This window comes from Netta rufina (genome assembly GCF_964035555.1).
Source record: "Netta rufina genome assembly, chromosome: 8".
NCBI lineage: Eukaryota > Metazoa > Chordata > Aves > Anseriformes > Anatidae > Netta > Netta rufina.
In genome coordinates, this window is record NC_140131.1 from 25268103 (window position 1) to 25294297 (window position 26195).

Genomic DNA, 26195 nt, shown 5'->3' on the forward strand with positions numbered 1-26195 from the left:
GACTACTCTAGTAAATAGATTTATTCATAGATGAGCATTCCCATGATTTAAGCTTTACATCTTTATCCAGTAAGTACATAGCATTGGATAAAGTGCTGTATACGGGACTTGTGTGCGTGACAGAACAGAAGCATTACGGGTAAAGGAATCTTCTCAGCTTGTTGTGTTGGCAAAACTTGCAAAAATTAGTTAATCTTTATTTAGCACAGTAGAACAAGCCTATGTACGGAAAAGTCAAAATATCCAGTGACATCTGTTAAGTTGAGCAACTATTTTTTTCAAGCACGTCAGTACAGAAATGCACTCTCTGCAAAAATGGCTTTAGAATTGCTGAAGCTAATAGAGGAGACCTGTAATATATTACTGCTAACTCAGAACTGTCACACTAACATGTACCTTAACAGTGGATAAAATCAAAATTAAAGTCTGTTTCTAGTAAGACATTACTGTCGCACACATTCATAAAATTATTTATGATTGTTCTATTTTATAATGAATTAGCTGTCTTAAAAAATGTCAAAAGGTTATCAGTGAAGCCCCTTTGCAGTCGATAAAACTGAGGAACAACAGGGCTTTAATGTATTTGGAAGTGCAAGCTTCAAATAAAAATAATTTAGTTTCTTAAACTATGAAACCATCATTGGTTTATTGAGTGTTGTGTGTTTTTTTTTTAATTGCACATATTGTCTTTGCAGACTGCGTGTTACAACCAGTACTCTTTTGAGAAACAAACATATAAGACAAACATATATCAACTTCATATTCTTATGAAGTTGCCATAAAAGATTATTCCCACAATAAGATAAAATATCAAGACATAAGCCGTATTGTTTTAAAAGACATGTATTTCCTGGTTTAGAATACAGTGGTCTTTATTTAAGAGTACAGCCACTGCCTGTCATGAGAACACGAGCACAAGATATTTCATGGCTAATTAGAAACATACTTAGCATTTTCTTTTAATCCAAATGAGCCACAAGGCAGGAGCTCAGACTTTTATTCAAAGTCACGCATAACCCTTGTTGCAGTAAGTAGACTTCCACCTCACTTGTGCTTCTACTATAGCTCTGATAAAACTTTTACATTCATGAGTCAAAGGTTAAATAAAGGAAAGGAAATGTTTTCTGTCAAATAGTCAGGTAACCACTAACAGTCCTGAACTATCAGCAGGAATCTAACTTCTAGTAATCAAATAAAACTAAGGAAACTGCCTTTCCGTAGCTAAATGTCTAATGTCTAGGGGCTACTTTTCTGTCTGGAAAATTGACACAAAATGTGTAAAATTGAAACATTCTGCTTCTAAGGGATTTGCCTAAAGGAAGAGTGAGAAACCTTCAAGCGTGGTCTGAACTGAAGAACTACAAAGGCTTACCACATAAACCTGTCTTCCTTATTAGAGCATTTCATTTGGAAACGTAGGTGACAATTTTACAGTCGTAAAATTAATGAAACCTAAGACTGAAAATTTTAATGATGCATTTTCCATTTCTCTAGATACATAAGGGCAACCTCAAGATTCCAACAACAGTTTCAAGATTTTAACAAAACAAATTTGAGTCAAATTATCTGAACTTTGTTCTAAAAACATACAAGATAATTCAAAAACAGCTTAACGTAAATTCAGAAAGTATTACTGCTGCTACAAACAGCAGAGATATACAGAAACAATACCCAAAAGATTTAAGTCTCCTCATATTATTCAAAAATGAACATCAATGTTTCTACTGCACCACTTGAAATCTGAGCTGCCAAAATTATTATTTAAATTAGCATATAAAAAGTAAAATTAGAAAAAAAAGATCCTGTGTAGTATACGAGTATATTACAATATTCCTGCTGTGGTACCTCTTGTTCTTAAGGGGCTACACGAGTTCAATAGTTTGTGGAGATCGAAGAGGTGACACAGTGGGATTCACACCAAGAGCTTCACAAAGCAGCCATGCAGTTTGAGAAAGAAAAACAAACTAACAAAAAAACTTTCAAGGAATCACACACAACTTCTGCAGAACAATCTGGAGAACGATCCAAAATGTGTTTTCTCATCTTAGTGTGATTTTGCACTCATTTGCACTTTGAATTTGGCAACTGCTGTCAAGTTCTGCATGACCAGTTCAGAAAATACTATACCACGATTAAATTCTTCAACTAAAAATGCCAGGGATAGCTACATTGGAACATTTTTATTTAACTGTGTTCTTGCTTACAGAGAACTTGAACAGAACATTCTGATTTGGGAGACAATTCTTTTCACATTGGTCTTATACATGTGTAGATAAAATGTACATACGAAATTTCTCTGTATGTTTTATAAGATGGGTGTGTATTCTGATTTAAATTCTCCAGTTTGAAGTACAACTACGTTTCCAAGTTGATTTCCTCAAATTAGTGTTTCAGATAAAGAATGAATTTTAGAGAGAGAAACTACAAGACTTAACCTCACCAGCAGCTTTACATTGGTGGTGTAAAATCTGAGGGCAAGCAGCCTTCTCTTCCCCTTACAGTTCAGAATCCCACTAACCAGTTCAAATCCCAGTAAACAGGCCGGGCACAGGTTAGCATATGACATGGTACCATTCGCAAAAGACATTCACAAGAAGGAAGCCTGTTCCCTACTCATCAGTCTGCCACAGTTTTTATGGATTTCTTTCTCATCACTGTGATTGGCTTGTTCCTGTTCTCTTTTCAGAGATTCTTATTTAGATTTCAGTTACCTACTGCCATTTAGTTAAGTCATTTATACTTGACTTTCTCTAGTTTGTCTTTGTTAAAGCCCCAGCCACCAGTGTGAAAGTATTCCTCTTCTTAGTGCAGATACACAAATACGTGCATATGGAGATGTGCAGGTGTGCAGTAGCTTGACATTGTATTTTTGTATGCCTGCATGTGTGTGTTTATATGAAGGTATGATAAAGACAGGAACTCTTTGTTAAACTTTCTTTGATATTGGTTAGTTTAAGATAAATTAACATTTTCAAGGGAGAGTCAGATGAAATGGTGAAAGAAATCTGCTAGCAAGTCTCCTTTCATTTGGTCATTCTTAACAAATCTTGGATTCAGAGCAGAAATCAGACCAAGTACTAAAATGCATCAAAGGAAAATACTGATACATTCTTTCCGTCTGAGCAAAACACTATTTCAAACTGGCAAACAAATTGGAGAGCAAAGAGCTACCAATCTAGAAGTACAATTTCATGAAGTTAGTACTGTTATGCATTCAGCTATGCATTGTAAATTTGAAATTGTCACAATAAAAGCAATAAAGGCAATGTTTTGATTACAGTTTGGTGAAAAACTATAGCTTGCCACTTTTCATATTCCTAGTTATTCTGCCAAGTAACAGATCATTGGCTAATCTTTAACTGATGCATGTTTCTGTGGAAATGTTAACAGAAATACCCCAGTTTACACCAACTGACAATCTGCATCCTTTGCTTTGCAGCACAACATACAGTATTGAAATGTACATACTTGAGTGTAATTGATTAAAGAATTGTTACTGCAACATTAGAAACTACCCAGACAACATTAGGAGTACAAGTAAAAAAAACGTTTGTTTTTAGCCTGATGAGGGAAGAAAAGGCTAGCTCAGAAAAAAACTGCTAAGAGCATACATTTATATTCTCCCTGGGCATTAACAAGACTTAGCAACGAAAGCTAGCACAGTGAAAACAGCTATCATATGCTCCAAAATCCTGACTTAAATCCTTCCACAGTAGTATTAAGGAAGTATTGTCAGGATCACAGAAAACCAATTAATTTTCAAAATAAAATATTTTCCATTTGCTATTATTATTATATGGCAGTGAATTTTTACAGTATTTATAGCAAATCCTTATTTTTGAATTACCTAACCCAAAAAAGTCCATTGCACAGGCTCTCAAAATTAGTTTAGAACCTGTTTAAAATCACAGATTTTGGGGGGCTCCTAATGTGCTTCCGAAATTGATGTCCCCATTTTTCCTATGGGCATTACAGACTGGTAGGCTATTAATTGACTGGCAATTTGGCCTTATAATAAAGCACAGTACAGAAAGGCTTTAGCTAAACAATTTTGTGTGTGTGTGTGTGTTTGTTTTTCCCACTATCAAAGCTATTCTCTTCAAGGAGAACAAAGAATAACCAGAAGGAAAAACAAAATATTTTGCTGGTGTAAATTTCTTCTTCTTCAGTGTCTGTTCTGCACCAAAGTGGTGTGCCGACCGTTGACAATTAATTTGGCTCTGGAGTTTCATATAAGATAAATAGTCTGGCTAAAGATGATGGAAGACACACCCAAGAATCATATTTCCAATGACAGGAATACAGAATAGCACAGTTCATTGTTAAATTGACTGGATGCTTGTCAAAGATTACCTTAGAAAGTAAAAATAGACAGATAACATTCAAAGCCTGCAAAGCTTTTAAGCAGAAATTGAATCATTTAGCCTCACTCAAGAACAGACTTACGTGGGGCTTGAAACTGTTCTTCAGCTGAAATCAATGGTAACACTATTGTACAGAAATGGAATACTGACAGATAAGCATAAAATATTATCAGAAGGTTTTCAAAAGATAATTTTTCTTTATATTTTTCCTATATTCACTTCTATACTCAATTTTTTCTTGTTCCAACTTACCTCAGAATACAGAGGCAGACCTTGCCTCCTGACGTCAAACGGCAAAATCCAAACCTTTGCTTACTTTCAATGTCGGTGAGTACAAAGGTAAAATGCTGTCCTACTTGGTTTTGGGAGACCCTGAAAAATTAGACACAGAGTGTAAGAACACCAAATCATGAAAAACACTAACATATAAGTCACTAGTCTCAAACATTTCCACGTTCAAACCTCATTATCCTTCTTCTCAGAAAACCCTTTTCTCCTTTCCTTCTCTCCAGGTAGCCTCCTCCACCCCACACCTTCCCAGGGACACCAGAGCTCAGTTCTCTTGTTCATCCATGCCTCCTGCTGCCATCCCGGCCCCATCCACTGGATCTGGCCACCTCCACCTCAGTGAGCCCCCAACTTGAGGGCTCCCTGTGAGGTTCAAACCCCATATCATAAAAAGAAGGCACGGGAGTTACAGAAAATATAGAGCAGGGTAGATAAAGGATGAGAGGAAGGAGCTGCTGCTCATTCCAGAGACTGGAACATTCCTGCCTGCACTGCTGGAGACAGGACACTGCCCCGGACTGCCCTGAGCTCAGCAGGCAGACCACTTCCTAAGGTCTTTTCCTAAGTAAGGCCTAAGCAGGAGCAGCACAAGCTTGCTGCAGCTTGCTGGCTCTGAGCACACCTCAACAGTGAAAAATGCCAACCAAAACAAAGGGCTGAAGTTCTACAAATACTTTATTTAATTTCATAGCACAGGCTTGACTTAAGACATGCATTAGAAAACTAGCTTTTTTTTTCTTGTGTAGACCTGTAGCTTTCCCACACACACCTACACTTTTTCCTACTTTTTTTCCTTTACGTATTGCCCAATAGAAAACCTTTTTAAGCCTTTTTTCAAGTGCAAGCTTTTCTATTCTGCAAATGCAAAAGACAGAAAATAATCAAAAACAAATAGCACAAGAACTAAAATAATAAGCAATAGCATCTTCGAGACTATACCAAAACACATACCACTTGGGACAGAATAAGTTTACACATTTCCCTGTGTGGTCTTCCATTTCCTCTTATCCCCAAGCGCCCCGCTCAACCAGCACAGGGTAATGTGGTTTGTTCTCAGCATCACCTCTGATTCCTCAAACCCTCCAGTTCCTAGTCCTAACCTCCATTCTTTACCCCCACTTTCTGTTTGACAGCATAGACCTTTTCCCAATTTCCTTCTACAATCAGGGCACCTCCTCTGTGGCTCCTGTCTCCTTTTGCTTTTGAGCCAGACACCTTTCCCTCCTGTGCAACCTGTCAGTTCCAGCCAGAGGACAGCAGAGGACAGAGCAGCTCTCAGCTATGCCATCCTGTGCCATGACAACAACTTTAGGCAAGTCCCACCCAGTTCTGAAGCAAGAACTACAATGTATGCCTCAGATGAATACTGGTCAGTAAACATCATTACTAAATTCTAAAACTGGAATGCTTTCAAAGGCTTCTCAACATGGTCAAATTTTGATTATTTTCACAGAATTTAGTGTAATCATTTCAGAACACAATTGCATCTTCAGTTTACTCACAGAAATACACATTGTACTTTTCCAACATCTTCCAAAGAAAACAAGTGGTAGAGTCTTGTCATTTTCAACCATGAAAGATAACGTATGGCATAGTTAAAAGCATATAAAAGCAAAGTTGTAATGGGAAGTGCAGGGAGATTTGAAAATGTAAAATGCAGTAGTTCTGTCTGTAACCCTATTTTCCTCTGTTATTTTCTCATTCTTAATTTACCTTCTTCAGCAGAATACCAATGTGGCTGCTAGTGAGTGATATGGTTAACATATGTCAGGTATGGTTCATTCTTACATACCAAGCTGAAAATGAATTCCTGCAGAAGCTGAGAACAAATCTCACCATCATCCACTAAGTGCATCTTTTTTTTTTAATTTATCCCCTGAAATTTTTGCAAAAAGCTCCAACAAATAAAATATAAAAATTTTCCCTTCAGAAAGAAGAAAGTGGAAGGAAATTAAAGAAATGAAGAAATTATGTGGGTCACGCACACTATACTGCTTAATGATATATGACAACAACTTAAATATTAGCCAAGTGATGCTATTACCCAGACTGCAGAATCTCCCACTTGTTTCCATTTGGTCTTGTCCCTTCAGAACATACATGTATGGTGATCAGGCCGAAATAAAAGCCTGTGCTGAATATAAACAGCAGTACAAGTTATCTTTATCCTGGTCCAGTAGAACCACTGGAGATCCATTATAGTAAACGGACATTTTTACATTAGGTAATTACACAAGTCATTACAAGTATTTTCCTCGATTGTCTTCAATAAACTGGAACAACCCAGTGTGCTTTTAAGACACAGTAAATGCTTAGTGGCTCTCTCAGTGCTTCATCTTTCAGACTCTTTTACATACCTTGCATGCTGCGTGTATATTATGTTGGACACATCAGAGAACCATCGATAACAGCATGTTATTACTCCCTTGCCAATGATCCAATTTGCTATTTCACATCTTTGCACCTGTCTCTTTATTCCTGCAAGCACATCTCCATAGAAATCTGCAGCCTGGTGCCTCGCTGGGTGCTTACAATGCCCAACAGCAGCAGTGCTGGCAGCCACACCGTGCACAGTGCCCTTGGTGCCTCCTGCCCTCACCTGTGCCCTGCCCTGCTGTGGCCTCACCTGGGCCTGGGCCTGGCGGTCACCCGCTAGCCTGGCATGGGCAGGCCACAGGCCCCTAACCCAAGCAGATGATCAATGATTTACAAAAATCTATTCTTAACAGATGCCCATCTATGCAGGCTTTGGTTTTTCTGTACTGTGTATATGTATGTCAGGCAAATGACTCTTCTCCATTGCTGCTTAAAAACAATTCCTTAGCCACAGAAAAACCTCACACCAGTATGGGTCCCTTGCTTAAAGTTATTTGCCTCCTCCCTTGCCAACACTGGTAGATGACACGGGAGGATATCCAGTATTGCAATTAAAGCATATATAGAAGTGTTGTTACACAAGACCACTTTAAAAATAAGATTTAAATTTTGATATTCTCTTTCTATTAAAAATAGCTCAGCCAAGTTCTGGCAGTCCAGTGGGAGGCAATCCCAGTGCCATCTCACTGCCTCCAACTCAACATCTTCCCTTTGCTTCTCTAGGAGATACAACTCTGTGTTTTGACAGTCAGTGTGAAAACAGCTCAGCTTGAAAACTGCATCCTGCAGACTTAAAAAAGAGTGTAAGCAACTTGTTCCGGATGTTCAAACTGAGGAAAACTCCAAAGCTGAATCTCCACAAACAACCAAAAGTTTGCATTTGGTTCGATTTGCTTCAAGGAACAGCTAGCAGAACCTAGCGACCGTCCATCTGCACCACATTTTTTGATTAGAGTTTAAAATGCTGAATTAACCCTGGGTTGCTAATTCAAGAGCTCCACATAAGAGCTGGGGGCAGCAAGGATGCCTGTTTTTTAAATCCTCTTCAGCAGAAGTGACTATACTTAAGCCTTACAGTAACAACCTAATGATGACCAGAGATTTCTGTACAACAATAGACAACCAAAATGTATAAACCTGACACATAAAACATTCAAGAAATGCTACCACTACAGATTTAATGTACCTATTGCATGTATCATACATAATGCGGACAAATTTTGGCTATGGGACTTATGTCTCTGAGGTGAAGTTTTGACTTTGGTGGCACGTAACAGCTCCTGTAACTGCTACCAACTCACAGCAAAGATGCTTCTAGCAGTTTTCCTTAGCATTATTGTCGTGTAAAACACAATTGTTACCCAGTGAAATCGCCTATAGAAAGCATTACCTATGCTTTCTGACAGAGCACAGCATCAACTGACCCAACTTCAAAATGGCGGCCGAGTGGGTTACGTCAGAACACGGGATCTGCTCTCCTGCAGGGAGACAGCAGGCACAAGGTGCCACAAACTGTCACCAAACTCATTCTTCTGCATTGCTTTTTACTTCCTTTCAGTTCCTGCATTGCATGCTTACATTTAATCTCAGTTCAACAACAATAAATCACCAACAGCAAAGGATGTGTGTAAACACTTATTAACTCTGGAGACTATAATGGGCTCTTTCAAGGTTATTACAGGTCACTATATGAATAAAAATAGTTGTTAAAATTTCCCTAAGTATCTACAGAATGCAGAAAAGGTTCTTTGATATGCAAGGAGCAGATAAACAATCATTTGAAAGATTTTTGTTTATACTATTGCTATTGTGCATGCTGCATTTTAAGGCTGCCTTGAGAGAACTGATTCGGGCAGAAATTAAATCTCTTCTTTCAACGAAAAACAGCATGTCTGACCATTACATTTATCCCTTGTTCTCAATTTGAGTTGCTCTTCTTCCAAATTAATCTGTTTCGGAAACAAAGTATGTTTGAAATGAGTTGTTCTTCAAATTTTAGAATTTCTAAAGAGCTTTGAATTTCAGGGAACCAGTAACCCTAGGTTGAGACTTCTTCCATTTATTACTATTCCCAAATCAGAGACTACTGTCTCCACTTCGAAGCCTGCTCTGTGACCCATGACTCCACTACCTGGGTTTCTCCTGTCCTTACACAGACTTCTCACAACTTAGGACTGGATTTGAAGCGGGGCCAACTAGAACAAGGGGAGCATTGGCATGCTTACGCCATCACCCAGCTACACGGATAGAGCTAGAGATCAAGGTATGGGCTCTGCGAAGTTACACACAGGTTTTAGGTTGAGAGGGAAAATACAGAAGACTGACAGTGGAAATAAGTCAACATCATCATGCAGAGTTTGCACAAAGGATGCAAGGAACAAGAGAAAAGAAGTATGATTTCTCTAATGCAAAAAAAATAGCTTAACAAACATTACAAGGAAATGAAAAACCTCTTTGTTTTCAAATGGTACCATTCCATATGAATAGAAGCAGAGAAAGGAAGTGTGTAGCAGAAGAAAAAGGAACATATTTGTAAATATCTACAAATGAACTGTTAAAATGGTATACAATTGTGCTATTTATTAAGTCTAAAATAATTTAGTCACCCCCCACCCCCCCACGCCCCCCTTACTCCCCCCCAAAAAAATACATTGTTTCTTGGGATAAATGCTTAAGAACTTGTATTACAATTCCTTTCTTAATCCCTTCAACATAAAAGGTAAGCCATACTAGGCAGCAAAAAATTATGTGCTTGCTTTTGATAATAAATATATATATATATATATATATATATATATATATATATATAAAATCAAAGTTTAAGTCATGGTCAACAATTACACCATTTATTGTGCCTTCTTTGACTTGACTTTCAGGTTAAATTTAACAGGAGTACCTACAGATTTTAATCACCATTCACAGTATGCAATTTTGATAATTAGAACAAATAGCATACAGCTATTTACTACATGCACATAAAAGATAAAGTCAATATGTCTGGTGAGATGAAGTAAGCGCTATGACAGAATCAAATCTGGATCTCAGTCTGTGATCATTGCATCACAGCGAATAAACAAAATCAAATACATTTTCTTTCATTTACTTCTCAATTCATTCATTAATCACAGGTGAGGTGGAGTTGAATACATGATGATGGACTTACCATCGTGCTTTAGTAGGGCTTTAATTTTGCTACTTCCATAATTTAAAGAATAGAGCTTTACTACTTTGAGTTGTATTTACCTATTTAATAAAAAGAACACTCAAACTGCACAGTAGGAGAAAGCCCAGAAGCAATCTGTGGAACAAAGCCATGTTCTTTATTCCACCTATCTTGATCAGCGGCATCAGTGGAAGTTCCACTTTTGCACTGGTAATTCCTAGCTCTTAGGAGGATCAGAAGGTGCTCTAAGCGGTTTATATATGGATAGTACACATAATACAGTTTGAGAAACTATGTTCCCTAGAGTACAACATGCTCAATCAATGAAACAGAAACTTTGTGTTACACTTCAATCAAAGACTTCTGTACAGAACTTGTCATTGAAACTGCCTGTAAAACACGTGGGGGGCACTCGGTGTATAGTCTATCATGGTCCTCAATACAAGAAAATAAATAAGTATTCACCAAACAAGGGAAAAGCACGTTTATGGCTAGAAGAAAAGCTAAGTGTTTGTCACATCTTCAACATCCATCAAAAAGAAAACCGCATGAAAAGGAGTTATAGCAATGTTTTTCTCAATACTTGTCTGTATCAGTCCCATTCCCCCACACACACACAAAAAAAAAAAAAATGGAGAAAACAAGACACCTGAACAGTTTTTTTTTTTTTACAAAAAAAGAAAGTGGCAATATATGTCTACACTATAAAAATGCCTGAACTGAGTAGCATAAACACTACACAGCCATAAGTTGTCCCACACATAGCTGCCAGTAAACATTCAGCCCGCATTCTTGAATGGGCTTCCAACATTTCTATCCTGTTCCCCACAATAGCTCTGCCCCTCCTCCCTGTCCATGCTCTTTCACTCTCTCGTGACCCCACATTGCCTTTAGTTCTCTCACAAATCCCCTACAACTCAGCTCCCAGCGGCTGACTTGAAAGACAGCAGTGCTCTGCCGGAGCAGCCGGCGGGCCAGACAGAACGAGCCAGGTTTGTGCTCTGTCAGTGTAACTCAGCTTCCAAGACTCTCTCCTTCTTCTGTCCAACTGCCAAGTTTCATGGATTTTGTAGGAATTTCATCTCTGTCAGACCACTGCTCTTCAATCAAATACGAGCCAAATATACGCCAAGAGTCAACAAGTATTGGGGAATGGGACAAAGGGCATTAAAACCATTAACACACAAACAACAAACATCTCTTAATTGTTATTCTCAACCCCTCCCACCACTTTGGATACTTAGTTAAAATAAATTAATATATTCCCACAGTTCTCTGATTAAGCTCATCAGTCTCATACAAGCAACTAAGTGTCTTCTGAATGGCTTAACAGAAACAGTTAACACAAGATAAGTTGTTGAAAATAATTATTTGCTGCCACTGATAATGTTCTTGCCACTGGATGGCAGCAACAGAACCTCACCTTTTTCTGTTATCCTCAAAATTTATTTCCATTATTCATCTTCATTACCAATTTTAAACAGAATTCTGTATATATCTTAAGCACATTAAAGACTTGAATGCTTTAAAGCCAACACTAACAATTGCATTAGTTAGGGCATTAAAACAGCTTAAAAGACAGTGAGCTTAACCAGATCAAAAATGAAACAACTTAATTAAATTCAACTATAAAAGACTAAATGAACATAGTTTACTTCTGAAAACTTGTGTTTGTGACAATCTTTATTTTGCCAGTGTGTTTTCCTTCCTTCCTCTATCCATACAGCATCTTTTACTGCACTAATGGTAGCTTCTTGCAGGGCTCTCATACACAACTGATGCCAATGTTGTGCTGAAACCAGCTGAACCTACACACTACCTGGGTGTATCTTTCATTAATTATGCAAATTAAGCTTTTAACTCAATCTTTGTTGAGTTGGACAATATGAGTTTCAGAAATTGAGTATGATTGATTAAATTAATTACCATTAATCATTTTGACAAACACAAATATTTTAATTAGTAAAATTGTTTCATATGAACCATTTAAATGACTGGCATCATTACATGGAAGCCACATTATAACTGATCCCAGAAAGGTAAGAGCTAATTAATTATAAATAATGGTCTTGAATCTACTCTGAGAAAAATCAATTGCATATTCAGTTAATTCCAAGCAATTGAAGTCTTAATTTCTTTGAACTCAAACAACATGTTCTCAGTACTGGTCAGTGAGTTTCTATATATCAGTGTACCATAACATTCCTTTTTTTTTTTTTTTTTCTTTAATGCTTGCTGTTTGAAGGAAACTATGTTATATCCTTATATCAAGGCAGATGGTGTTTACAATTATAATGGACAAAGCTGGAAGCCAGAATATTGCTCTATCCTGATGAACATATCCCTAAAATTCTGCATTTTGCTGTGACAATTTCCTCCTAAGGATTTAATACACACTTGAATAACAAAGAACATGTTCTTCTCATCTACAGGTGCAAGTTTATGAAGTATAATGTATTTTCCTGTTCCTTATGTCTTTCCTTGCAACTACGCTAAATATAATTTTGTATAAAACATCTTTCAATAAATAATAACTGTACCACATACCTTTCAATGTCAAAAGGAAAGCAGAACTTTGGAACGCTGTTCAGCACTTCCTGTAAATACAAGTAAAAGGAATAAAGTTAGGATTTTGAAAAGCCTTTTATCTGTATTTGCTAGCATCTGCCCTACAGCTTGCTTTTAAAAAATAACCCAAAATGCTTATATCAAATAATAAACTCAAGGAATATAAGATTGCATAAAATACAGCACACGTTCCTGGACTGAAATAATTGATTATTAAAAAGGAATTAAGTTTGTGCTTCGGCAGATTGCAAAGACAATGCCATAGAAGCCCCAGGAGGGAAAGGCCTGGCCTGAAGGGTATTAACACCCTTCACATCCCCGCTGGGATTCCCTTCAACAAGGCCATATGGATTTTACAAGAAGCACCACACCATATGGGTAAGCCACGTCTGCTGCTACTTGTACCACAGACTAGCCACAGGGACTTCTGACAGATCCTGGCTCAAAAATACAAATGTTGTTTCAATTAAAATGCGGGCAGAGAAAAGGGAATGAAGTTGGCAGCAGAATGAATTACAGAGAGGTATAACAACTCTATACATCCTTCATGGTCAAATGCTGAAAATGATGGAAATCTTCTGCTGGTCCAAAGGAGAAATTTATATGATTAACCCTTTGGTTTTCACAAGCAAGCCTCACTATTCATAAAAAAAAGGGGGTGACAGATCTACCAGAGCTACACATTTATACCATGATATAAAAGGATAATGCCGCTCTTTCTCACAGAATTTTATTTAAGAAGTTGTTTAGTGGCAAATAAAATGTGTTAATTAAAATATAAAAATGCTGTCAAGCTAGTCAATGATTTTCTCTTAAAAAAGAAAAAAAGAAAAAAAGTGAATTGCCAGATCTGTTAGCTGAAAGTATTAAACACTGATCTTACAGGAACCCAGAAAAAAAAAAAAAAAAAAAAAAAAAAAAACACAGTTATTTCCTTGCTCCCAACTGGGCAAACAAACCTTCCGTGACACGTCAGCTAAGAAGGGACAATTGATGACATTGCAGTTGGTCAGCAAAGCTACAGTTCTCCTTTTGTACCAGACCAACAAAGAGACAAATACACCGGGGTACACAAGTCATCCTGCGAGGTGTGTGTCTTCAGAAAAATGCACACTGAGTGCAGATTGCCAGGGCTGCTGGTGGGGGCTTAAGAACTGGATCTGAGATGTTCGCACTCTCCTGCCTGAGCACTCTCTTTACTGTGTGCTGCAGTTATCTCCCATTAGGGGAAATTATGTATTTAAATTCCTGCACGCCACAATGACTATTTACTACAAACATTTGCATGGCTCAGTCGAAAGTGTAAAACACGAAGAACCCATGCAAGTTAATCACAGCAAGGGATGAATAGTTTAGGAAAGGAGAAAAAGAAAGCCTCTAAATAAACATGCCCATGTTCGTTGTAATATTTTAAAGATATATCATGTGCCCCACTAGGCTGTAAGGAAGTCAATTTTCCTAGAGTTTCTAAGACACATAAGAGAGTTCAAGAAAGCCTTCAGACTTCATCTCTCTCAGCACAGATAAAGAAGGGTACGAAAGCAAGGCGCTGTGCTTTGGGAAGGAGTATTTATGAACTCAATTGCAAAAAACAGGTTCTAAGGAGCAGGACATGGAGAGTGCTCCGGCACCACCCGGCTGCTGAGTGCCCGCTCTGGCAGCACAAGGAGCAGCGAACAGAGCGCAACATCCGAATTTCTGCAGGCAGGAAACAAGCCTACGTGATGCTGGTAGCGGTAATAATAAACTGGCAGAGGAAAGCAGAACAGACTAATCAAAACTTCTGACTCAGAAATTTCCTAAACACTTCCAGTTTCTTATTTCAGGCTCACAAGGAGTGTTTCTCCCATTCCAAAGAAATAATATGTTCTGCTCTGTTTAAACTCTCCCCAAATCCGCACCTGTTGTGACACTAGGAAGTCATTTGCTTCTTACTACTGAGGATTTGAATTGCTGCCTGATGAGCTTAGATTTAGAATCGGGTACGGAAATGGATTCATTCAAGTTCCCCGCTGTATCCTCTCAGCATAAATTATCAGGCAGGAAGAACAAAACCAAAACCAAAGGTAGTAGCTCAGCATTTCGACCGAGAGACCCGAGGACGACGTGTGAGTTTTCCGGCCGCAGGACGGCGAGGTGCCCCCACTCTGCCCGGCCCCCCCGGCAGCACACGTGCACACAACTTCTGCAGAGCAGCCTCCGCTCGCTTCCCAACTGGCAGGAGCATCCCTCGGGGGACAAGTCTTTAAAGCTCCGCACTCTTTAAAATTCAACCAGCCAGCAGGTCTATAGACTGGTGTATAAACAGTATAGACAAAAAAAAAAAAAAATCCCCTCTCAGCTTATGTCAGTGACAAAGCAGCTCAGCAGTTGACTGCTTTTCCCCTGACAGTGTAAGCTGGGTTTACACAGATCAATGGATGGAAGTCCTACCTCGCTTCCAGGGCTCCGTTTTCTCCCTTAATTACAGGTGCTATTTAGATTTTTTAAAATGGAAGAAAACAAGATGTCCCCAAGATGCTTCTAGACAAGTTTAAAATGCGAGTGATTGTTATATACACATCCACATACACAGCCACTAATAGTGTGCAATTAAAGTCAATATTTTCGGTAACCTCTTTATTGAATAAAATTTGAGCTCTGCTTCCTAATGGGTCACCCCTTTCACAGATCCATAGCCTGGCCAGGACTTCCACTTGAGTCAAAGCGCACATCCTCAGAAAAAGAATAATGCATTTATTGTCTTTCATATTAAAAGCTTCATAAAAGCATGTGTTTATTCCTGAAAACAAAAGGCTGTACAAGTCTCCAGATAGCAAACCATCCTTCATTCACATGTCTCATGATTGTTTCCACTTTTGGCTCACACAGAATTAGAGCATTCAGAAAAAAAAAATGGTCACTGTTTCAGAAAGGAAAGAAATTATGTACAGGACAAAAAAGAGAAAGATGCTGGAAAAAAAGCAAGTTAAAGAATATATATTTGCTTTGAAACTCTGAATAAACACATGCAGTTGCATATACAATTGCATTTAATTGCCAAGTCACAGGATAACCATCTCGTTCCGTACACAAACTCCAGTGGAAAATAAAATCACAAAATTATTATCATATGAACTACAGCATGCTGCTTCCCTCATGCAAAGCTTAAACAAAAATGGAAATAGCATTTAAGAAAAATATTTCTTCTATATCTATAGCATAGCAGTAGAAAATTGCCCTCTCACAGGTTCATGGCCCAGTGGTTTAATTAATTCACTTGGACCAATTGCACTACACAGCTCCAGCCTGGCCTGGTCACGCTCACTGGTTCTGCGCAGAGATAATATTACAGATGCTTAAAAAGTAAGAATTATTTAGCATTCCTTGATCATTTCTATATCCACACAGCTAATTCTTACCAGCTTTGACATATATTATGGAGTCAGCATATTTAAAGCATCTCCACATAGGTATAAGGGTTTTTTCGCTTTAACTTACACCCCTCAACAGGTTACTTTTTTCTTTTAAGGTAGATAAAGGCTGATGACTTGATGAATCCACAGAAGTTAATTGATCACTTGATACTAAGTAGCATAAGTTTAACCTGATTAATTTCCAAGGTTAGAAGGACGTGGAACCATTCCCCCTAGTATTTTTTTTTCTTATAGTGTTCTGCAGTTTACATTTAAGTGAACAGGAAAAAGAACCCTGATTTTTTTCAAGTGCATCCCTGTAAAAGGATTGAAAATATTCTCCAATAGGAATATTTTAAGGTACCCAGAGTGCTGAACCACTTTATAAACAGCACTTTACACACTGTCGCTAAGAAAGAGTCCTGTAACCTTCCAACTATTTCCGTGTTTATCTGTGCCATAAGACTGATGCCCAAGCAAGCAGGTAAATTCGCACCTAGGTCAGCTCTACCTAGGAACCAGCATCTCTCGGGAAATGAACAGCCTCACCCTAAGACACAATCACACCGCATCCATTCCAGAGACGTGTCAGCACACCCAGGAAGACATGGCCTAAATGGAACAGGTGGTAAGCAGGATAATTTCCATTATTTAACTACATTATCCTGACCAGGTTACCAAAATCATTCATATAACTAGTGGCCAAATGACTATTTATTTATCATTATCTCTTCATTCTGTTTTGAGGCTGAAATTTGCCAAGGAAATATGAACTATAAGACAAATAAATAGTCATCCACCCAGACAGAAACTGTTTTGCAACTTTTCTGCAGTATCTTTATTTCTTCAACCTTTTTGTTCCTAGGTTTTTTTAATCTCTTTTTTACTTCTCTACCTAATTTTTGTGAAGACCCTTCTACACCCTCACTGAAAGGGTTAATTCTCTTTTTTGCCAGTTTTATCTTTCTTCTACTCACGTTAATAAATATTTTCTTCTTTTCCATCTTGTTGACAAAAGCTACTTACTATTCTACTTTACTATTTCATCTAATCATCCTTCAAAACTCATTTTCTTCTTCCCAGAACTTCCTCTCCCTACTCACCTCTCTAAATGTCTTCTGTTGAAACACAAGAATGAAGGTCTCTCTTTTGGCTCTCTCACCAGTTTCCTACACTCAAATCCACGTCCAGCTCCTAGTGTCCTCCTTGTCTTCATTCAACCTAACTTACTCTTCTCTGGGACTTTTTTTCACCATTTCGTACCACAGTTTTCAGTTACCTTACTTCAGTTTAAACATGCAAACAAGAGATCTACTTGAGATTTATGATTGTCATGACAGGTATTTCTGACTGAAAGCAGTCACTTAAGTGGGTATATTTAAATGCTTTAAGTTAAGCACAGATTTAGATTGATTCTTAAATCAAAGCCAGACCGCTTAGCATCTTGCAGCGTTGAGCCCTTCATCATTATGGCTCTACTACGGTGAAATTCTAATGCTGCTCCATAAAACAGTCCATGAAAAGGCAAGCTGCTCTGTCCTCACCACTGACTTTTCCTTTTCCTTTCTCTGAAGCTGCACACACCCACAGCAGGGACCCCTGTGAAGCTAGCAGCAGCAGTTATATTTCAAAGACTTAGCTGTTACCTCTGGTAAAAATCTCATCAAAAAATTGTAGCTACGATAAAGCAAGGCCCAAATGGTTTGAATAACCAAGAAAAAAATTAATCTTAGATTACATTCACAGAAATCCAAAGGTCTAAAGTATGGAAGTCATTATCAGGTCTCCACAACTATTTTTAACCTCTATGTTCCTTTCTCCGAAGTGCATCATTCTGCAATTATCCAGTAATTCTGTAGGGTTAAAAAAAAATCATCAGCTGCTTTCTGAACACTTCTTACTCACATAAGCAAAGAATATACAAATCAAATGCAAATGGTTTAGGGTAGAGATGCAGTTCTTTTGAGAAATAAATGAAAGATGTACCTTAAGGCTACAGCACTTCATTGTTGCAAGAAATTACATGGCTTTGTTTTTTGTTTTGTTTTGTTTGAAACCATAATACTATAAAGCTCAGAAATAGCCAGTTTGAAGCAATTTAGTTACAATTTTCACATTTCTAGTCACCTAACTCAATCCCAACACATTTGACCTGTATGAGACTTGACTGGTTTTGGAGTATCCCTCACTTTAAGAGAAAAGAGCACATGTACTAATTAACCCCAGGTACTTCAAACGGCATTATCAAGCTCATTATCCTGAAAGATTGAAGAATAAGGCTTCCTAAACAAACTGAAGTGAGTTTAAAAATTCAGAGATTTTTACTAAGTTACAAAATCTTGGACTCTCCATTTGTCTAAGTGCTCCTGAATCTCATCCCATAACCAGTTAAAAATAAATCATATTTCACTGTCCACTGTAGCATCCAGAGACCCCAAATTCACTTCAAACAACAAGCTCAATTAAATATAACAGGATAGTTAAGAAAACAAGAACTTCAGCACAGGTTAACTTACTCACTAAAGAAAACCCTTAACTCTCCCAGAACTCAGAATAAAAACACAAAAACGGACAATATTATTGTTCTCAAAGGAAGTTCCTATTAGAATAAGCAAGATTGAAATGTTACCATGTACCCCTCTTACTTGTGAAGCATACAGAGCATGAGAAATAATACTTCTCCATCCAGACCTAGCAAGCATATAATATTCGTATGTCACGCATCAATAAACAGTATCCACTCACTTCCCGTATTCGTGTCAGAGAGACTGTTATTCCCTAGGCAATATCAGAGAGCTGGGAGAAAGAGGAAATATGCTCTTCCATCTCTACTCTTGGGATTCCTATGGGGGCAGTATTTAACTTTCCAGATAGCAGATCTTAAAGTTAGTTCACTGCATTTTGTATGAAAAAGACAAGAGGACGACAGAAAATTTTCTATCATCATGTGGTATGGAAAATGAAGAGTGACTTTTTATTAATATACACTTTCAATTACAGCACCTCAAACATTATCTGGAAACTCAATGGAGAAGTTGTCTTATCCAGAAGTAATGTAGACATTACTTTCAAAATCCAAACATAAGGTACAAGTCTTTGAAGACCACGTCACCAGCCATCTGTATTTCCACGCAGAGGACAGCAACATGTTTGACTCAATTTGTCTTAAGATCCACCACTGCTTACACCACCAGTTAAGATGCATTTTTGTCAGCAACACTGAGAACCTCCTGCACATCCTGTTCAGATGCTGTTTTCTCCAGTGGTGAAAAAGTAACCACCATAGAATAAATCACACAGTAAAATTATTTATGTTTTCTATACCCATTAGGTTTTTTTTATTTCATCTTGGAATACTCTGACATCTCAGGCTAAAAATCAACCTAATTTCTACATATCCAACTCTACCTATTCAATACATCACTTTAAAGTTTGCAGTCTCAAAAATATCTGCAAAACACTATCAAGCATACTTCACTCCCAGGTCAAAAGACTGCTATTTCCAAGATTTTCTTCTCATTCACCAAGTAAACAAAACAAAACAAAAGCTCCATGAGTACGCTACAATAGCAGCTACATGTCCATAAAAATAAAATATACTGAATAAATCATAAGGTTTCAAGCGTGACACACAGTATTTGTGACACTTGATACATTTCAGATTCATTTCAATTCCAAACATTTTTTCCAAACTTAAATATATTTTTTCCTCCATAATTTCTAGTTTTTCACTGGAGACTTCAAACTATATATGGTACTAGATGTACAAGAAACAAACAAAAAACAACTGCATTTTTGATGGGAAGTAGTAAGGCAGAAGATAGGAAACCTGAATGAAGAGTCAGATATGGGAAAAGATGATTCTTTTTGAAGCAAAAGGGAGAAAATATAAAAGAGTTTACTTTATAAATTAGATAATACTTTCTATATGTGCATGGCACCATGCTGTTTTCTTAATACAGATGATCAGTGGCTGCCAAATTTTTGGATTAACAACCAACAAACAATTTTGGCAACTACCCGCATTCTTTCAAGTCTCCTCTTAGCATCTTCAGTAAAAAGTTTGGATTCTTCCATAAAACATCTGTTTTTTGCAGGTTCATAGGTTAAAAACAAAAACAAAACCATCTTGTTTGAAATACCACTTTATGCTTTTAGAGTCCTTCACTCTTCTAACCATGTAATGTAAATCTTCACCAAGGAACATTTCATAAGGAAGCAAACGTTATGACTGCAACAGGCAAATTGGGCATGGCAGCCTGAATGTGACATACTAAATTGCTCTTTTTTTCTGAACCAAATTCAAACTATAATAAGCACTGTGTTAGTTACCTAAAGGACAAAATGAGTCTTGAGGCAGAAAGAAGGTGAGCAGTAATCTCTGTAGGCAGTAAGGTATCATTCCTTGCCTAGACTAGAAAGCTTCTACTGAAAGACTGGTCTGCCCAAGTAGCTACCTACTGCTGATGTGCACAGAGGGGTCCGCACCAGAGCTGCAGATGGGCAAGAACTGGCCTGCTGAGGCTGGGGAGTGAAGCTATCTTACAATACCAGGTGATGTTCTTCCAGGATCAAAAAACCTTCCACCATTTTTTATTTTCATAAAAAATACTCGTGCTGTGATGAAATCCTGAGTTTGCAGGCAACTCAGAAACTTACAAGTTGCTAATATAAATGAAGCATTACACAAGTTAATGAACAATTTGGGTGTCACACCATGAGAAAATATCTGTAGTAGAGTGACATATATAGATAAATGAGGTGAGATGGTCCAAAAGCTAACACTTGAGTGGGCTCCCCACCTCTAAATTTATAGCACGATGGGGGAGCGCACTGGCTTGCACGCCTGTGTCAGTAGCAGGGGAAGTAGGTGAACCACATTACAGTGTAAAGGGTAGTGAAACCAATTACGTACGTGGGCTGAATTTGTTGAGCTAAATGAATCTACAGACAAAAGAAAAGGAACTGAGAAAGGAAATCAGTTTCTAAGGAACCTGCTGCAATTATAGTTTCATAATTACAATTATTTGCAACGTTTTTATAAAGGAAACCTATGCCTCATTTTACAGGCAGCACAGGCCAAATTCTAAGATTTATTATAAAACAGCTCAACGAGAATCACTTATAGCAATACAATATGACTGGAATAAAAAGCATTATTCAGTTATATCTGAAGTCAAAAACTCAGATATTATTGACAGGACTGAAACACAGAAAAGAGATGGAACAACTGCAAGACCACCAAAGAGCAAGAGGGAAGAAGCAAACAAGTATAATTTTAAAACTGCGCCTTGTCCCTTGTAGCACCAGATACAGATAGACGTCTACCACACAGAAATAAAGGCAACAGACACACAATTACATACATTTTTCCTCAAGGAAATAGGCAACACACATTCACTTCACCTATGGCTGAGCCTGTCAGGACCATTTGGCCCCCTACAAGTGCATCTCCACTAGAGATTATTTTGCAACAATTTCAGGTTGGTATTTTGGTGTGTGCATGCCCGTCAGCCACTTCAGCACCAAGTGATCAGATCAACCAAGACCTGCTGCAGCAGAAGCCAGCCCCGGGCAGCTCGGAGGAGAGGGAGGCAGTCCCGGCAGCAGGCCAGGACGCACAGGCCACCATGTGCAGCCACGCTGTCAGCTGCCTCCCTTACGTCCCAAATGAAACTGCCCAAGAGCAGGGAACAAACTCACCAGCAAAACACAAATATTCACCACACAGAAATTAACCAAGACCTCGTTTCTACTGCAGGATCTCTCTATAAATTGAAGGAGGCCTTCCCTCTTCCCTACTTCACCTAATCTGACGTTTGAGAACTGGGCCTGCACCGGCGCAGTGTGTTCTCTTGAGGAGTGGCCATCAGCAGGTACTGCAGGACAAGGGGCAGAGCTAAGCACGCGCTGCAACTTCAGAGACAAGACTGCTTCTCAGATGTGGATCTTCAGTTACCGACTGTACTTCTACTACTCATTGTAGTTACAGACTGACTCACAAAACACAGAAATTCAGCCAAGAAGAAAATAAAGATTTTACTGTTCTAGGTGCAGTAGTTCGCAAAGCCTTGAAAATGTACACAGAAGTAACGAGTGCCAGAAATTATTGTATTCTGATGGATTACTCCTATATTTAAATATCCTGTCCTGATCACCTGCCTGGAGCTGCTTCAACTTCACTTATTCCTTGCCCGAGGTCCCAGACCACACAGTCTGGGCCCCTGCAGCTGCTGCCCTCTGACCACGCTCCCCTTGATCCTGCTGCAGGCAAAGCCCGCTGCCTCTGCAGCTCCCGATGTGTCTGACCAGCAGCTTTGTTTGGGACCAGAGTGCCCTAGAATCCCATCATGCTTAGGTTGTGATCTTTGACCCCAGACACTTACCTAATGTAAGAACTATGTAAACGGAAGTTATTTCATTTAACAAAAATATAAACCAATTATTTGAGGTGACACTTTGAGAGTCAAGAACCAAACACTGGATTCAAGAATATTATATCCGGTACCTAAAATAAAAAAGAAACTGAGCTTGCTAGGATATTCCTCAAAGAACAGCAGTAAGCTTGAGACAAAAAAGCAATGCTGCATGTAAAACAAAGGCAACATAAGGATAGCTAAAATGGATTGGGGGAGCTAAGCAAGTAAATGGGAAAGTATAAGGAGGCACAGAATACGGAATAAGGTGACGTTAGACTGGAATATTCTGAGGGCAACTGAGGTCAATCAACAACGGCATCACACATGACAATTTGGCAGTCTTTCTGGAAGATGTTCCAAATGATTGTCATCACTGTTTCAATCATCAATTAATTTTTTCTTCTTTGGTTTGGCACATCACTGAAGACTGCAAGAATAAGCCAAATCCCTAACAGTTATTTTCGGTGGGCCGATACAGTATATCCGAAGGACAGTCAAATATTAATAATGTACTTATTTGAACAAACAGAGAAAACATTTTTATAAAACGCAGTCCCCCAAAATCACAGCTGTATGACAAAAAAAAAAAATGGCTAACATGTATACAGTCTATTAAAATGCACATAATTTGGCTCAAAATGAAAACATATCTAACAAGTAATTCCATTCATCTGGCCCTTTTTCACCCAGCCTTAAGATATACAAATGCATGCCTTTTCACCAGAACACAGCAGCTGGGAATGAAAAGGAAAGCATTCAAATGATCATTTTCACATCATATTCCATCGTCTTTTCACCAGCTTCTCCCCAGTCTTTCTTTGAGTCCCATTCTGTTACAAGAGAGCTGCTTTTTAGATCAATTCATATTTCCATAATCCACACTGCTGTTTCTCCCTCTCCTCCCCAGGGTGGACTAACCCCTGCATCCAGAACTATAGCTTACAACTGTCATTAAGACCTATAACAATAACAAGATAACAAAAGAGCTGGTAGAGGTGCAGCTAGCCAGTACCATATGCTGATCAACATTTTTAACTTAAAAGCACTATAAAACAAAACTGCTGCAATCCTGAAAACAAGTATAATTGAAGTTGCCACCTGTTCTCCGAATTTCAAGAAAGTTCAAGTTTTCAGTATTGGGCTTTTACGCTTCTAAAAATGAAAGTGTCAAAGTAAAGATTTATTCTATCTGTTGGGACGAATAAAAAAGTCACTGAGAATGCATCTTGGAGCATTTACCTCTTGAGAGATGTTGGAGTCTCAGCAATCCCAGCATGTCTAGGTGAGTAGTTATTCCATAGAATATTTACCAGAACAGGATAGATCACCTCTGTTCGAACAGTGCAGTTTAGTAACTCACTTGTATTTATAACTACACCTTAAAACGTTTTTCTGCTGGTAGTCTATCAACTGTGATTTGCATATATGGAAAGCGTTGCTACCATACAGACACAATATTCTTCAATAAGAACAAGGCACATTTCAAACATAAAAAGCCCTGAAGATTCAGGAAATCACAGGAAACTATCTTAGCCTGACAGAGCTTACTAGCAATGCACAGAGTTGCCATCAGCTCAGCTCAGTTAATCATTTTCCTGAAAGTTACACAGGGATTCAAGTTCCTAAATATCCTTAAATAAACAATAGCATGTAACATTTAGACCAAAATACTTTTGAAAAGAAGCAATTGATTAGATTGATTAGCATTTGGATACACTGGCAGGAGAAAGGAGGAATCAAACTTATTAATACACAAACAACAAAATCCTAAAACCCTTTTTAGGATTTACTAATAACAAAATAAAAATAAATTGAATTTTAAAAAAAGAAAGCAGCAAGTACCTATCTAATTAACATAAACATTTGAAACATGTATTTAATGCCTCATCAGAATAACAGAACAAAGCCATCAAATGCAGAAAGACAGTGAGCTGCATCCCCTAACAGCATGCCTGCAGCCTTGAAAAGAATGTAAACAGCCTCGTACCTTCTGGGTTCATGCTGTTCTCTTAGGAGAGCACAGAGGAACACAAAATCATTACAACTGGCTTCCAAACATTATTTTGACCCAGACAAGAGACTTTAGCAGGCTTCTTGATTTTTTATTTTTATTTTTTTAATAAAACCTATGGTATTCTTTAAATCTTTAAAAGAAGTATATAATCTCGTTCATATTGACCTTATTTATGTAATTGCTGCTATCTTTCATGCAATTAAGAACTCAGTCCTGCAAGGAATTTAGCACTTGGGCTCCCATCAGCCATTCATTTAAACTAGGCTTAGCTTTCAGTAGTTAATGCGTACATTCAAAGTAAAGTGTGAGACCAGTGCTCTGCTGAGGGAAGGCTAACATTTTATTACTACACAAGATTTAGCCTTAAAAAAACTGGTATCTACAGACATGAATGTATATACATTTGTATATAAACATAATTTGTGTATGAAACTGATAGATTTGCATGTGTATAAACTTAAATATCTGGCTTCAGTAGTTGGCTTACCACAGATTAAGGACTGAGGCTTATTGCTCCCAGTTCAGCAGTGACTTTTTAACTTTGTAGCACATCATGTACTACATTGAAAATAAAACCCAGAAAACATGATATAAAATATGAGATAACAACATGAGAAATGTTAGTGTAACTTCATGGAGAAGAAGAGATGCTGCACGTGGGATGCCATATTCCTTATGCGTTACTCATTTGCAGGGTATGAGAAAAGCCTGACAAAAAAGGCAGGTTTAGTCTGCATACCTAAGAAAGCAGAGAGTGAGAGAAGAGAGGATATAATCTGCAATGCAATCAACAGTCTAATGCAGCCACTCGATTCTTTTTTAATCCGTAATTTTAGTCCACCAGCCCTTGTCATATCTCCTATTACTAAGGTGGGTTCTGGTTTCCTGCCATATTAGCTATTTGCATCATCTTTCTAGGTGTGATGTTTTTCACTAGCAGAGAAGCAGCAGACCAAGGGAAGAAACTGTGTGACTATAAAGACAGAAGAATAAAAATCCATCCAGTGAATCAGTTTCTCAGTACATCATATACTGATTCTAGGACTTACTGCAGGTGGAAATCAATTTTGGCCAGTAACTAGCCAGATTAAAAAGCTACTGAATTCTTACACAGCTATAATAATATCCAGAATAGCCACTGCTGTTAAGAAATATCAGAATTCAAATGCCTCAAAGGTTAAGGCAACACAGGGGTTAGGATGAAGCCTAGCGTAGAGGGAACAAAAACCTTGGCATACAGACTTCCCTCAGTCCTCGTCCCATCTCCCATCTTTCACAAATATAAACATAATAAATAAATAAATAAATAAAGCTTGAAAAATCTCGCGTGTGTCATATACGATATCAGATATCTCACAATCTCACATGGTAATAGTGAACTGAATTTGTGATTACAGTGCAATGCATACACACACAAACTGCCCTTGTAAAGGATCAGTCCCTGCTGATGGCTGCAGCCCCAGCTGCATACGCGTTACCTACCAGAAACCTGCACTGCCCCTGGAAGAGACACTGGCACCTTCTGGCACTGCCAGCACCCTCCTGCCATCCTTTCCTCATGCCAGAAGTAGCTCCTTTCCCAGGAACACTTCAGCTTGATGAAGTTAC

General features: G+C 38.2%; 1 protein-coding gene across 1 annotated transcript in view; it reads right to left on the minus strand.

Moving 5' to 3' along the window:
- DENND1B (DENN domain containing 1B) overlaps positions 1-26195 on the minus strand; it is a 158368-nt gene that overhangs the window by 88589 nt on the left and 43584 nt on the right. The window contains exons 4-5 of the mRNA XM_084291384.1: positions 12739-12788; positions 4617-4736 (exon numbers count right to left, since the gene is read on the minus strand). Of these exons, the coding sequence (XP_084147510.1) occupies positions 4617-4736; positions 12739-12788 (170 nt within the window). The remainder of the gene's footprint in view (positions 1-4616; positions 4737-12738; positions 12789-26195) is intronic.